General features: G+C 38.0%; 1 protein-coding gene across 7 annotated transcripts in view; it reads right to left on the bottom strand.

Moving 5' to 3' along the window:
- NSD3 (nuclear receptor binding SET domain protein 3) overlaps nucleotides 1–14435 on the bottom strand; it is a 112523-nt gene that overhangs the window by 38468 nt on the left and 59620 nt on the right. For 6 of the 7 annotated variants that reach the window (XM_059685367.1, XM_059685365.1, XM_059685369.1 and 3 more), the window contains 6 exons: nucleotides 12977–13103; nucleotides 7884–7981; nucleotides 5727–5772; nucleotides 2696–2826; nucleotides 2177–2305; nucleotides 1422–1548 (listed from right to left, as the gene is read on the bottom strand). In XM_059685367.1, the coding sequence (XP_059541350.1) occupies nucleotides 1422–1548; nucleotides 2177–2305; nucleotides 2696–2826; nucleotides 5727–5772; nucleotides 7884–7981; nucleotides 12977–13103 (658 nt within the window). Of the gene's footprint in view, nucleotides 1–1421; nucleotides 1549–2176; nucleotides 2306–2695; nucleotides 2827–3220; nucleotides 4823–5726; nucleotides 5773–7883; nucleotides 7982–12976; nucleotides 13104–14435 lie in introns of those variants that run through there. The other variant, XM_059685371.1, reaches the window with a different exon arrangement.

Below are 14435 nucleotides of genomic sequence, written 5' to 3'. Positions count from 1 at the left end.
TGAGGGACGAGGAACATCCCCCGCCCCCGGCAGTGCACAAATTTCAGGCACTGGGCCTCTAGTAATAGGATATAATGCTTAGTATTAACAGCACCTGGCATTTATTCAGTGTTCAGAAAAAATTACCATTCTAACAATTTTAGCATGCAGTGATTCAAATAAAGAAGGATAAAATCAAATAAAGAAGGATAAAACTATTTATGAGAATCCAAAGAAAAAGGGAAAAGGAGTAGGGAAATAAAGTGTCACGGGTAAGATGAGCGTATCATAAATACTTGATAACCAGTTGGCTCATAGTTTCTCACAGCAAAAAATAAAACAAAAAACGGTACATAGTTCCTGGATGCACTACCATGCTATGTTCAGTTGACTCTTCACTTGCCTTGTTACAGATTAAACAACTCTACTTCCAGCTTTCCATGACTTTAAATAGAATCATGGGTACACAGGGAAGAAATACAAACTTGTCTACTTCTTTCTCTATAAATTATTTTGATAGGTGGTAGTCTGTATTGGGGTGGGGTGGTGAGAACTAAATGGTGAATCCAAAACCTGCATTTTTTATTTTTTTAAATTATTCTTAATATTTTTAACTGATTTCAGAGAGGAAGGTAGAAACATCAATGAGAGAGAATCATTGATCAGCTGCCTCCTGCATGCCCTCTACCAGGGATCAAATCTGCATACCTGGGCATGTGCCCTGACCAGGAATCCAACTGTGTGTGACCTCCAGGTTCATGAGTCAATGTTCAACCACTGAGCCACACCAACCGGGCCAAAACCCACAAGTTTTTTTTTTTTTTTTTTAAATATGTTTTATTGAGTTTTTACAGAGAGGAAAGGAGAGAGATAGAGAGTTAGAAACATCGACCAGCTGCCTCCTGCACACTCCCCACTGGGGATGTGCCCGCAACCAAGGTACATGCCCTTGACCGGAATCGAACCTGGGACCTTTCAGTCCGCAGGCCGACGCTCTATCCACTGAGCCAAACCGGTTTCGGCTAAAAACAATTTCCAGTAGCTCCATCTTTCCACTAAAAGTACTGTCACCATGGTTACACTTTGCAATCGACACTTACTCTAGTCTATTAAAGTCAAGGGACTTTAAACCAATTTATTGAGCATAAAAACCTTAAACCCATTATACTTTGTATAGCGCTTTAGATAAAATACAAGTACATCTGGATGAATTGATAGATTTTTATGATTAAGGCACAGGTAGGAGGAAATTTGGTAATAATATTGCTAACTACTCTTTCGATTTTATGAAGCCTAAACAGCAAATGATCTTCATTTGTTGAAATACTTATGGGAGAAGAGCTACATAACAGCGGTAAGAAAATTAGATATCATGGCAGGTGCTGGCATTGCACATTCCTCCTTATCCATTTTTTCATATCTACCAAAACAAGAAAGCTCACCGGTTTTACATTCCATGCAGATGAACTTCCCATCGGGGAGTGATGTCACCCCCAGGCACTCCAGGTGAAAGTATTTGTAGCACTCTCCCTCACAAGGAATCAGAGAGTCACCAGAGCTTTCACAGATCTGCAACAAAGCAAAGAGCAGTGGGTCTCAAACTTTAGCAGGCATCAGAATCACCTGGAGGGTCTATTACAACACAGAGCACAGGGTTCCTCTCCTATAGTTTCTGATTCAGTAGGTGTGGGGGTGGGGAAAAAGAATATGCATTTACAAGTATCCTGACAATGCTGATGCTGCTGGTCCTTGGCCCTCACTGTGAGAACCACTGAACTAGATAACTATTTCCAGACCCAATATGGTATAGTTTAAAAGTCAAACTTAATCTTTTACGATTCCGTTTTTGGAATCTGGATACTTAAAGTTTTTTTCACAGGGCAAAGCAGCATTTTTCAGAAAGGGTAAATATACATTAAAAACTTAATACCAATTTAAGAAAATGGTTTTGAAATCAGTCATTTGCCAATTACTTCCATTTCATAACACAATCTCACAATGGAGATTTATATCTGCATATGAATAGTACATATTCCAACTCAGAAAGTGAAGAGCCCAAAATGGCTTTTAGATCTTGCTTTAAACCAGTATCATAATTTAGAAAGATACTACCCTCTCCAATAGGTGGTAAATTTATTTATTATTGGCAGAGTATGATAGCAATTCTTTCAAGCTATAAGACAGGCCACTTGCCTACCTGACACACAGTGTCCTTCTTACTCGTTCCAAAGCCTCTTCTTGACAAACTTGAGTCCACGGACTGCACATCAGAAATGTCTGCATCTGCAGTAGCTGAAGGGCTATCTACTTGCTTTCCAAAGCCTACCTACATGGAAAACATAGCACATTTTTAAGAAAAACAAAACAAAAATTTCCTCAGTTAGGTGCTATAAAGATCCTAGTAAGAGTTGCTCAAATAAACCTGGACACGACCACTTTCCTTTCTTTCTAAAACATCTGGATACCATGTCTGGTGTTTTGACAAAAACTTTAGTTAAAAAAAAAAAAAAAAAAAAAAAAAAGCTATGCTTCTGTTATGTAAGAAACTAGCAAAATTAAGATGCGCATCATTACAAAATAACCCAAATGACTTCTTCACTGTGAATATTTAAAAAATCCCCATGCTCCCAAAGAAGTTGGGTAAAGCAATTATGTATGTTACTTGGTTTTGCAAAGCAAAAAAGTGCACTGTGCTCAGACCTTTGAACATATTTACCTGCAGGTCACTCAGGCCTCTAGAATCAGAGTCAGATGTGTCTCTGTATGCTGAACTAGTCATTTCTACATCAGTTGAGGCGCGACTCCTTTTCTTTAGAGGTTTACAGGAATCTGAAATCTCGCTGGCACCTTAATACAATACACCGAAATTAATCCTAAAATAGTGCTTAAAGTTTGTTCTGTTAACTTTTTTGTGGGAGAATATTTTCTTTCCCCAAACTCATCTGTAGTGTGAAGAAAGCACAGCTCCCTTTGTAACACTGAAGTCACGAGTCAAAACTTAGTAAGCTTCTGACTTTTCCTCACAGTGATTTCTTTACAACCGCTCTATTAAAACATTTAATGCAGTGCCCCTGTTCTAAAGCTATTTTCAGTCAACAGAGCCCAAATTCCAACCTAAAAACCAATTCTACCAAAACTACAGGATAGCTGATTTGTTTGGAACCATCCAAAGAACCATTCAATTTGGAGGGGGAAGACATAAAACCCAACACACTATGTATCTTACAGATATGGTCGCAGAGACATCTCCAAATTGTTTTTATTAGGGATGTGACAAATCTCTGATTTGTATTCGATTCGTACACGGATAGTGCCATTTTCCCCCAATTTTGCAATTTAGTTGAGCATTGCCCCCCCCCCAATAAATTCTGGATGTTCATAATTGTTCATCTGAGACTTCCTTGGTGAAGTGTCATTTATTGTGACCATTAACAAGTGCTGCAGCACATCTACACATGTCATGCCATGTAGGAGGCACATTGCTGAGGGCTGTAAACAGACAATCAATGTTCAAGTGCAGCCAAATCACGAAGAGCTGGATGAGCGGCCTCTATGTGGAATTTGTGCAGGAAGAAATAAATATGGAAAAAAAAGGCAGAGAATAGTGTGGAATTTTTTTTAAAACTGTGTGTAATACAAATCCAGCCAAAACAATAGTGCAAAAAGTTACAAAGCAACAATCTCTTGGGCTAATGCAGTATAGGCTATACAGAAACAGCCACGATGAAATGTGCAGATCAGGCACGGTGAATACCAAGGAACCAAGGAGACGGTTAATATTTCAACCCACAGTTTGTGTTTTGGATATTTCCCCCAAATTTTCCATACAACAAACAGACATCTAGATCAGCCCAGCAAGCTATGGTGGAAGTGTGCAGTCCAGAAGAGACCATGGAGAAACAAGTCTCCCAGGGCCATGAAGATCCGCAACAGGCTGAGTGGGAGTAGCACTTGGTACATAGCCATGTTCTGTGGTGGAGGATGTGGGTCTCTTTAGACTGCTCAGATTACTGGAACCTCGTTATCACATCCCAGTCTACAAGTTTTTCACTGAATGTTTCCTTACATCTATAAATGAGGGTGCCTGCCCATGTTAACGCTGATTAAAAAACACAAGTACACAAATCTATCTCCTTCATTGCTGGTGTATGGACCCAGAACACCACCATAAAATATTTCCTTGGCCTAAAAGATCACTGGATTAACAAGGAGTTTTAACAGAGGAACAGGAGTGCTGTACTGAGGCTTTCGAAGGGAAACACAGGTACCGCCATTTCCGATGAGTTTCTGAAAATGCTAGAAAAATGACAGACTGCCAAAGACAGCTGCCATACTTATGTTCTCCATGATAACAGCACTAACATTAAAAAAAAAAAGCTTTTAATTATTGTAATGTACACAGTTTGGGCTGTTTGGCAAAACCCTGCAGACGCGCATTAATGATGCTTTATTTAAAAACAAAAAACAAAAACAGTCCATGTTGAAATTGATCAGTGTAAGTTAAACGGTGGTTTTTAGGCTGGACCCATGATTTAAGCTGTACCTATCCAGCTCAGACCAAAAAAAAAAAAAAAAAATCATTTGAATGTTAAAGCAATTGTTCAGAGTCTTGAAGAAGAAACCAGTCAGGAAAATGCCAATAATGATGATTGGCAAAATCAAAATTGGAAACAAAGAAACTGTTTATCGAGCCGCCGACAAAGAAATCTTGCATGGAGACTACAAGTCTGGAGTTTCTGGGATGAAATTGTACAGGAATCTCAGTCCACAGTTTCCTCAATCGCTGCGGAGACGGAGCTGTCACTGAATCTGACAGAGCCCTGCACTCCCCGGTCCGCCGACCCTGTGGAATGGTGGAAACACAACGCAATCAGGCCTCCTAATCTCGCAGCGATCGCGATGTCTTTTCTTGGAGCTCCGCCAAGCAGTGTTCCCTCCGAGAGGCTGTTCAGTTCTGCTGAGGATCTCCACGGAGACCATCGCTGCAGACTTCTCCCCGAGAATGCAGAGAGGCTGGTGTTTTTTATTTTTTAATAATGCAATTTGCCCAGAGTAAACTACAGGTATTAAATACAGTCTGAATGATCTCACCAAAAACGCACGAATCATGCTATGGAGTTTGTACTGTAGTCAAATTGCACACAGAAAATACAGATATAAGTTTAAGGTTTCTTAAACTTTGTGCATATCTCAAATAGATTTGCATTAAGGTCATCTAATAATGGCCATAAATATGCTATGAATCATTTTAATTTACAAAAAGATTTTACAGCACTGTAAAAATAAATGTGGCAAGATATTTTTTCAATCAGGTTGTCTCGTCTGATTTGTCATAGTCCATGTTTGACAAACATTAATAGGTACTATTCGGTATTCAGTCGAATACCAAAAAAAGTGGATTCGTCACATCCCTAGTTTATAAACCAGTGAAACCCCAGAACCTTATGGAGAAAAGTTGGAAACAGTATCAAGTCTAAGTGGTGTTCTCCAATTTACATAAAACAAGTAAGACTTTTCACATGGAGGTACAGAATATATCAACTCTAAAAGTCACACACACACACACACACACACACACACACACACACACACACACACACACCGGGGAATACTTCCATTTCACACAAATTATTGACTGAAGAGCAACAACAATGATTTACAGAGACAAACAAAAATACATGAAGTACAAATAATTGTTTAAAACTGGTTTTAATCAAGGAAATGAAAATCAACATTATAAAACTCACCTTTCTGTAATCCAGTCTTCACCGTAGTCTGAGGAACTGTTTCAACCTGTTTGGACAGAAAAATCAGCATTAACGAGGAATTTCTTTTCACTTTTAATTAACAGAGGGAAAAAATAATACTTCCATCAATCTAAGTAATGATGAGTGGTTAATGTATCTGAAATCCGAACTCAGTCCCATCTGCTGGGTAAAAGTCTCTGTCTCAAGGTCAGGGAGGGTTTAAATCCTAACTGCCTGTGCTGAATACCAAGTGTCAACACACAGCCACATGCTCTCTAGCATAGACTTTCCCACCATTCCCTTGGTAGATAAAGAGAACAAGAATACTTTCCTCAGTGTCTGGGAGGCAGGAGAGGGGTTGTTTCTGCAACCAGCCCGATGTTGCTATAAACCCCTCCCGCCCCAAAGACGTTAGGATAAATTTTTACTTACTATGATACTCAGGTTAATGTAACTCACGCCACTTTAAGACCCTTCCGCGCCTGCACTCACAGCTAAGTTGCTGGGAATCAGGACCCTCTCTGTAGAGGGTGCTACAGGGCTCCATACAGCTGGAAGCTCAATACTTTTGCTGCTAGTACAAACTTAATAAGTTTGTGATATTGCAAAAGCACTTTCTTGAGTGTCTTATGAACAGTGTCTTGATCCTACATTAGGAGAGCGAGATCAGAAGTTATTCTGCCAATGTATATGTAAAACACGTGGAAATTTGAGGATTGAACCATTAGAATTAAAGAAAGGATGCTGTTTGGAGGAGTTCCTGTTTAAGCTATGAATTGAATTTTATGTTTCTTAAAGATGTGGTGAAATATGCATGTTGAAACACATTTTGTAAATATTTAAGGATTGTTCTAAGCTTTTAAAAAATATTTTTATTTTTTTTACAACAGGTAAAAAAAACATACAACAGAAGCGCTTTTATAAGATACAATTAGTAATACAAATATAAAATCTTCTAAACAATCACTGGTATTGTTCTACTACTAACTATAACACAGTGGCATTAACAATTTGTCCCATTTTGTACTTGTTCTGCTTATTAATTTTAAACTGACTGGTCACAGACTGAATTTGGAAACGAGCAAAATCACAATTTCATTTTGGTAATGAATACTGTAGGTTTGCAAGAGCTTAAAAAGATTTTTTGGAATATGATTTCTTAAGTACAAAAGTTAATTATGATAAATGAATGACAAATTAGTAATTATTGAAAATTTTAGTTAACTATTTCTGGGAAAATTGTTTTACATGCTTGATGATACCATAGAGCACCCACAAAGTCACCTTTTAAGTTTGGAAGTTTAAAATTATGAAGAAAATAAATAGGAAATTTCACACTCTTCCATATCAAGTGGTTTTAAAAATATAAAGCTTATTGGAACTAATATCATTCAGAATTATCTGTTTAATAGCAGCTATCTGGGCTGTAAAAATGGATATTTTTTCAGTTTAATAAATTAAGAAAAATTCTGATTGTAAGTTTAATTAAAGGGATTATGGTTTCTAAAAATTTCTTTGAAAAGGTAATTTAATATCAATATCACTACATTGATTACACTGGTTTAAACCCCTTCAAAATGCTCCTCCTCTTCCCTCACCCCACTTGAAACATGTTTATCTGATAACCCAATAACAGGTGAGTGCAATTCCATTGGGAAAATAACATTCCAAAAAATCTGTGATACCAACAGAAAAACCAGATCAACTATGATCATCTGTTTCTTAAATATAATTCTTGTACTTAAATTAATTTGATTTGTTTAAAAAATAAAAACAATACATACCAGCAGCTTAAAACAAAAATTAAAAAAAAATTTTTTTTTAAAAGGGAACTCACTGATGGTTCCAAATAAAAATCATGAAAACATGAAATCATTTTGCTTATAACAGAAATTTCATAATAAATGTGAGGACTTCTTTAAGTCTTGCGCCACTGGCTTCCCGTCTCCCGAAGCCTGACTGTGTTCTGTGAAAATGCTTGAAGCAGAATCACAGGGATAGCTGGGTTAAAGCAAGGCCGTGGAATTCACAGGACAGAAGCATTAGATAGTCCAGAAAGGAAACCCAGGGTGGGGAAAGTTTTTCTTTAAGGTACCAATAGTAAGCCACAACATTTACAAATACAATGCTTTAACTCTCTACATGTAGGAAGCCAACCTGCTCCTTTTTGATCTTCTTCTTTGGCACAACCTCAGTGGATTTCTCTGATTCGGAACGAGTTCTAATTGATCTTCTCTGTTGCTTCTTTTCTGAGCCTAAAATATAATTTAAACAAATAAATAAAAACTCATTTAAGGATGGCTTGACATTTATGTAAGATCTGACCAAATTCCCTGCTTTTCTAAGTTGCAGAGACATAGTTTAGTCTTCTTGAAAGCAGATGAACACATTTACGTGTCTATAATTGAAGAGATGAAGGGATTGAGATGGATGACAGCGACTTTATTCTCAGTTGACATTAGGAAATACTGATTCAAAATTCAATCAGTACTACATATTTTGCATTTTAACAAATGAATTAATTCAATATGTAAGTGCTTAACAGTGCTTAGTGCACTTAATACAAGTATTGTTATTGTTATATTATTAACAACAAAAGGGGAAAAGGTAGGAAATGCACAAAAAATGCTGGCCAAAACCAAAATTATTAACGTGACTATCAAGGGACTTGTTATAACAGAAATACTTAATTGTTGAAACAAGTTTTCAAGTGCTTTAATGTTAAATGGTAAAACAAGACGCTACTGAGATCTTTAAATAGTAAAATTCTTTAAAAGTAAACAGAAGATGACTCACATGGACCCCATTTTGGAAAGGATAAAACTTAGATTGAAGATCACAACTTGAAAGACTACTATGTCAGGAATGATTTCATTCTGTGACCCTGAGAAGGAATGGTACCTTCAGTGCAGCTGTTCTCCGTCTTTTAAGTGCTTGGACCACCTAAATGGTCCTTCCTAGATAATAATCATCTTTCACTTACCAAAGGAGAAAGCTGCTAAGACTTCCTATAAAATCAGGCAGAAGCTGCTTCAGTAAAGCCTTCATATCACCTGCATATTATTTTGTTTCATTGTTCTTGCCTATGTGTAAATAGATTCCCTCACCTTAGTTCAAGGCCAAAACAAAGAAGGATCCCACTACCTTTGTTTTGGGGAAGGAGTAGGTAGTTTGATAATGACATATTTTTTCTGAGCTGTAGTTAATCATTTCTAGCAGAGAAGTCACAAATGAAGTTGCTAACCCCTTCCTTTACTCTTACTGATGAAAATGTTTATCAAAACAACAGATATTCTGCCCTCATAGACACCTGAGTATACTAGAAATCCATACTGTAGTGTACTTATCAATGTTCGAGTACCTACTAGGGAAGAAGAAAATGAAAACAGAACTGCTTAAAACAAACAAAAATCTCTACTTGTTTTGAGGATGACAACATAACTGTTCCATAAAGTACAGATATTTGAGGTATTGTCTTATAGAAGATAAGGCAACACGACTTCTTAAAATTCTGAAAGCTACCCATAGAACACATCAATTCCACTACTTTTAAAACCACTAAAAAGTATGTTTACATTCTAAGATAAAGGAGGTAACCATCTTTGGGTTTGGAAAATAGCTTAGAAACCGAGTATAAATACAAATACAATTCTACAAACCATAGAAATGTAGCTGTGCCACACACTCTATGGATCCCCTAAATTTACTAGGAAAAGGCTTAGGAATTCTCCCTAGGTAGTTAACACCAGTTGAGATGATGATATAACTTGTTTCTGGAGGGAAATAAAATCTTTTTTCTGACTTTCAACTACAGGCATACCTCAGAGATATTGTGGGTTCAGTTCCAGACCATCGCAACAAAGTGAGTCGTAATCTTTTGGCTGGTGGAGGGTCTTGCCTTCAATTTGGAAGAAATGCAACATATGTGAAGTGCAAAAAAAGAAATGAAGCACAATAAAACGAGGTATGCCTGTACTGAAGTTATTTTTATAAGAAGCAAAATGGTCATTTAAAATGACAAAATACACTTATCAACACAGCGGTAACTAAATGTAAGCCTAGGTCAAAGCTTTAGTACACTCATCCTGCCCTGAATGGTTTGGCTCAGTGGATAGTGTCAATCCTTGGACTGAAGGGTCCCGGGTTTGATTCCACTCAACGGCATGTACCTTGGTTGCAGACTTGATCCCAGTCAGGGTGTGGTGCAAGAGGCAGCCAATGGATTTGTCTCTCTCACATCGATATTTCTCTCTCTCTTTCCCCCTCCCTTCCACTCTCTCAAAAAATTAATGGAAAAATATACTCCAGTGAGGATTACAAAAAAACCCCCAAAAAACAAAAACAAAAACAAAACACTCATCCCTATATTAAGGTCCCAACATTAATTTACAGCCTAATTATATGTGCTTGCCTAAGGAGGAAACTGGGCTTTTACCAGATATAAAGAATGATAAAATTCCACATTACCATTCTCTTACAAGAAAGTAAAGAGAAAAAGTCCATTGCAGAACTTAATTCTTACAATGAAAAGACTACATGAAAATAAAATGTTCTGTAGCTGAGAAGGAAAAAAATCAACTCAATTAAAAATACAAGTATAGACTGGCCAGTGTTGCTCAATGGTTGAGCATTGGCCCGCAAACCAAAGGTTCTCAGGTTCAATTCCCAGTCAAGGGCACATATGTATCTGTGTTGCAGGTTCGATCCCCAGCCCCGGTCGGGGTAATTGCAGGAGGCAACCAATCGATGTGTCTCTCTCACTGTAATGTTTATCTCTGTCTCTCTCCCTCCCTTCCTTCCAGTCTAAAATCAATGGAAAAATATCCTCAGATGAGATTTAAAAAAAAAAAAAAAGAAGTCCTGGCTAGTTTGGGTCAATGTTGAGAGAACTGGCCCGAGGATTAAAGGGTCTTGGGTTAGATTCCTGGTCAAGGGCACGTATCTCGGTTGCAGGCTCAATCCCTGGTGAGAGTGGGAGACAACCAATGCACGTGACTCTCTCACATCAATGTTTCTCTCTCCCCCTCCTCTCTCCCTTCCACTCTAAAAATCAATGAGAAAAATATCCTTGAGCGAGGATTTAAAAAATAATAATAATAACAAAATAAAAAATAAAAAAGTATAATTTAAGACCAGTCTAATATTATATGAAGAATTTACTTTCTCCCTAGTTTAGGAGAATATAGATATTTAAATAAAGATCCTCCTAGTCTATGTATCATATTTAAATTCAGATAAATCACCAACAGTTTAATGTAAAGAAAGACAATAAAACTGATTATGGAGAGCTGAGGCCAAAAGAGTATTTTAATGTTCAAAGAAAGAAACAAATATTTTCAATTATGGCTAATTAATGTAAAATCTAAGTCCATTTATTCATTCCTTCAACATAATAATTTCATTTTTTTTACACAGTATTTTGAAATATATAGTAGGCAGTTAGACAGGCATGAGCAGAGCAAGGATGATAGACCAGGTACGGTAGGTCACCAGGTTGGAAAGCCCCAGGTACCTAGCAATGGGCAAAAGTGGGAAAAACAATTATTGTAGAGGAGGACCTTGCTCCCAGGGTAACCTCTTCTCTTCCAACAAGCGTATCACTGGTATGAGGTTTAGACCTTCTGACCTTCATATCACTTGTCGTGGAGCTCGGACCCCCCAACCCCCATCTTTCCTCCCCTGGCATGTTGCTAGTCATGGGGTAGACTCCTTTAGAGGAGGAACAAGGGGGCCAGAGGTTAGCCTCACATGACTCCCATACAAGCCCATGCACAACCACTCCCTTAACACATTAAGCCCTCAGGACAATGAGGTTCTAACCTGCATCAAATGTTCTTGGAGGCAGAGCCTCAGGGTCTGCTGACCACAGACTCAGAGCTTTGGTTAAACTAGAGATGACATTTAGGCCTCAGTTGTGCTTTAGCTCCAGGCCCAGAAAAGCACCAAAACCAGACTAACCTACGCTATATCTGACATCATGAACAGATGCAACAACTAATGACCCCGGGCCCTTGCACTGAAAATCAGTGGAGACTGACCCGGAAAGGACACACCTGGAAAGCTGATGAACAGTCTATTGAGATACTCCCCTAAGATCCCCACCTTTAGAGAGCAGATAAAACACCCCCTAGCACCCAGCACCAGCCAGCACCTTTCCCCACTCTCTCCTTCCCCCAGGCACCTGCTCTCCACCTTTCTTTTTGCTAAGTTCCAAGGGCCCTTCTTTTGCCTCTGTAACTCATTTCCTGAGCCCTTGAAGCCCACCTGACTCACCTTTGCTATCTCTGTGACTTTCTAAATGAAGTTTCTCTTAAAATTTGAGCTTCTTGGCTCTGAATTCTTTGTTTGCCAAACTGAAGTATTGGGATTTACTGAACGCGAGGTCTGGTAACATTCTGGTTCCATTTTGTCCCTAAGACTTCCCCTAACCCCTGAAAATGAAGGTCCCACGGAGCTCTTTCTCCGGGAAGCATGGTCTGGGCCATTCCCTTCCCCTTCTTTTCCCCCATAGGCATGCATCACCTAACTTCTAAGGGACCCCATGAGACTTGTAACTAGGAGAGCAATGGGCAGCAGCAGCTCAGGCTAAACCTCTGAGCCTGTCCCCAAGGCCCCCTTTTCTCTGACTAGGCTCTCTTATTGCTTCTTCTATGCCCTTCCTTGTTTCACTGCACTAAATATATTTTTGCTGCATTCAAATTCTTGCTTGCTTTTCTACACTTTGTCTCTTGATTGAAATCTTTCCTTCAAGAAGACAAGAACTGAAGTCTTGTCATCTTGCTGGTAACACCATTATTTAAATTCCTGTAGGAAAAATAACTGTTACTATAAGCTCTCTAGCCCCTAAACCAGGGATGGTGAACCTTTTGAGCTCGGCGTGTCAGCATTTTGAAAAACCCTCACTTAACTCTGATGCCGTGTCACATATAGAAATTTTTTGATATTTGCAACCATAGTAAAACAAAGATGTATATTTTTGACATTTATTTTATATATTTAAATGCCATTTAACAAGAAAAATCAACCAAAAAAATGAGTTCGTGTGTCACCTCTGACACGCGTGTCATAGGTTCGCCATCACTGCCCTAAACCATTCTTTCCTATTGAAATAATTGCCTTTATAGTTTGATTTTTTAAAAATAAAATTAGATTTTGATCACTTAAAGTTTCTTAGGAACATAGCTACCATGTTATAGTAGAGCAGAACTATGACCTCAAAATGGATCAATATACTCTTCATTCATACCCACCTGCAGAACCAGATGTTGCTTCAGGAGATGATACATTCTGAGTTGCCTTTTCATTTCTCTGGTTTGGTGTAGAAATTATAAGTCTGTCTTGTCCCCTGACACTTATTTCCGTTTTGTTACCAATTCCCTTCAAAATAAGGCAAATAAAAAATAGGTATCGGGGACATATGTAATACTTTCAACAATAAAGATTTAAAAATATAGCTCAAGATTATAATTTGCTTGAATTTTATATGGCCTTGATTGCAGCTAATTATCTGAGTCATGATCAGAACAATTTTATTAAAAGTCATCAGGGTGTCTTCCAAAATGTACAATGAGATAATGTAGAAAAAAAACCTATATGTCTAAGTCCAGATGATGAATATCACTAAAAAATATATGTGTATCACATAATTTTCTGTAAAAAACAAAGTATTTTCTGGTCTGAACAGTCTCTCCCTTCACTCATGTCACAGTAAGAGAACTCTACGCATCTTCATTTGGTAAAGTACTCTACTACACAGCTGAAACTTCCAACACATCTTGAAAGACAAGAACATCCATAGATACAAAAACATGCCATTCATGGTGAGCAAAATGTGCACCCAATAAGCAATTTGGAACAGACAGGTTTAGGTATTTTTAACACATTGAAAAAAAAGGAGTGATTTATAAATGTGTGTGTGTGTGTGTGTGTGTGTGTGTGTGTGTGTGTGTGTGTGTGTGTGTGTGTATATATATATAAAAGCTTTCATTTATAAAAGGTCAGTTTTATCTCAAATTTCATTTACACAGCACTCTTCGGAGAGGGTTATAAAAATTTGATCTGTGCATCTAAAAGCAGATAAAAAACTAGTTCCACTAATGGAGCCGATCTGCATTCAAAACAGATATAGAGTGCTCATTTGCCATTCAAAGCTATGAACAGGCCCTAACCGGTTTGGCTCAGTGGATAGAGCACTCAGTGGACAGAGCATCGACCTGCGGACCGAAGGGTCCCAGGTTCAATTCCGGTCAAGGGCCTGTACCTTGGTTGCGGGCACATCCCCAGTAGGGGGTGTGCAGGAGGCAACTGATCAATGTTTCTCTCTCATGATGTTTCTAACTCTCTATCCCTCTCCCTTCCTCTCTGTAAAGAATCAATAAAATATATTTAACAAACAAACAAAAAACAAAGCTATCAGCAGAACCATGTGGGAACTGAACTATAACTTAAGTTTTTCCAAGCAGTTTGGCCTTAATGAAATCAGTTGCACCTAAAGGCAGAAACAGGCAGAGGACCTTACACTTTTCTGTAGGGAAACATATCAATAATAAAGCATACCTATATTTAATTATTTTAATGTCCATATGACAATGTTAGGAAATAGAGATTTCTTTAAAAATATACATCCATGAGGTGCCACTAACTCGAATTCACAAGCCCACGATTGTGGTACTGGTGGGAGGTAGTGAAGAGGTCTATGGAATAAGTATT

This window comes from Myotis daubentonii, chromosome 2, assembly GCF_963259705.1.
Source record: "Myotis daubentonii chromosome 2, mMyoDau2.1, whole genome shotgun sequence".
Lineage (NCBI taxonomy): Eukaryota > Metazoa > Chordata > Mammalia > Chiroptera > Vespertilionidae > Myotis > Myotis daubentonii.
Note: the sequence above shows the minus strand (reverse complement) of the source record. Positions and strands in the feature narration are given on the sequence as shown.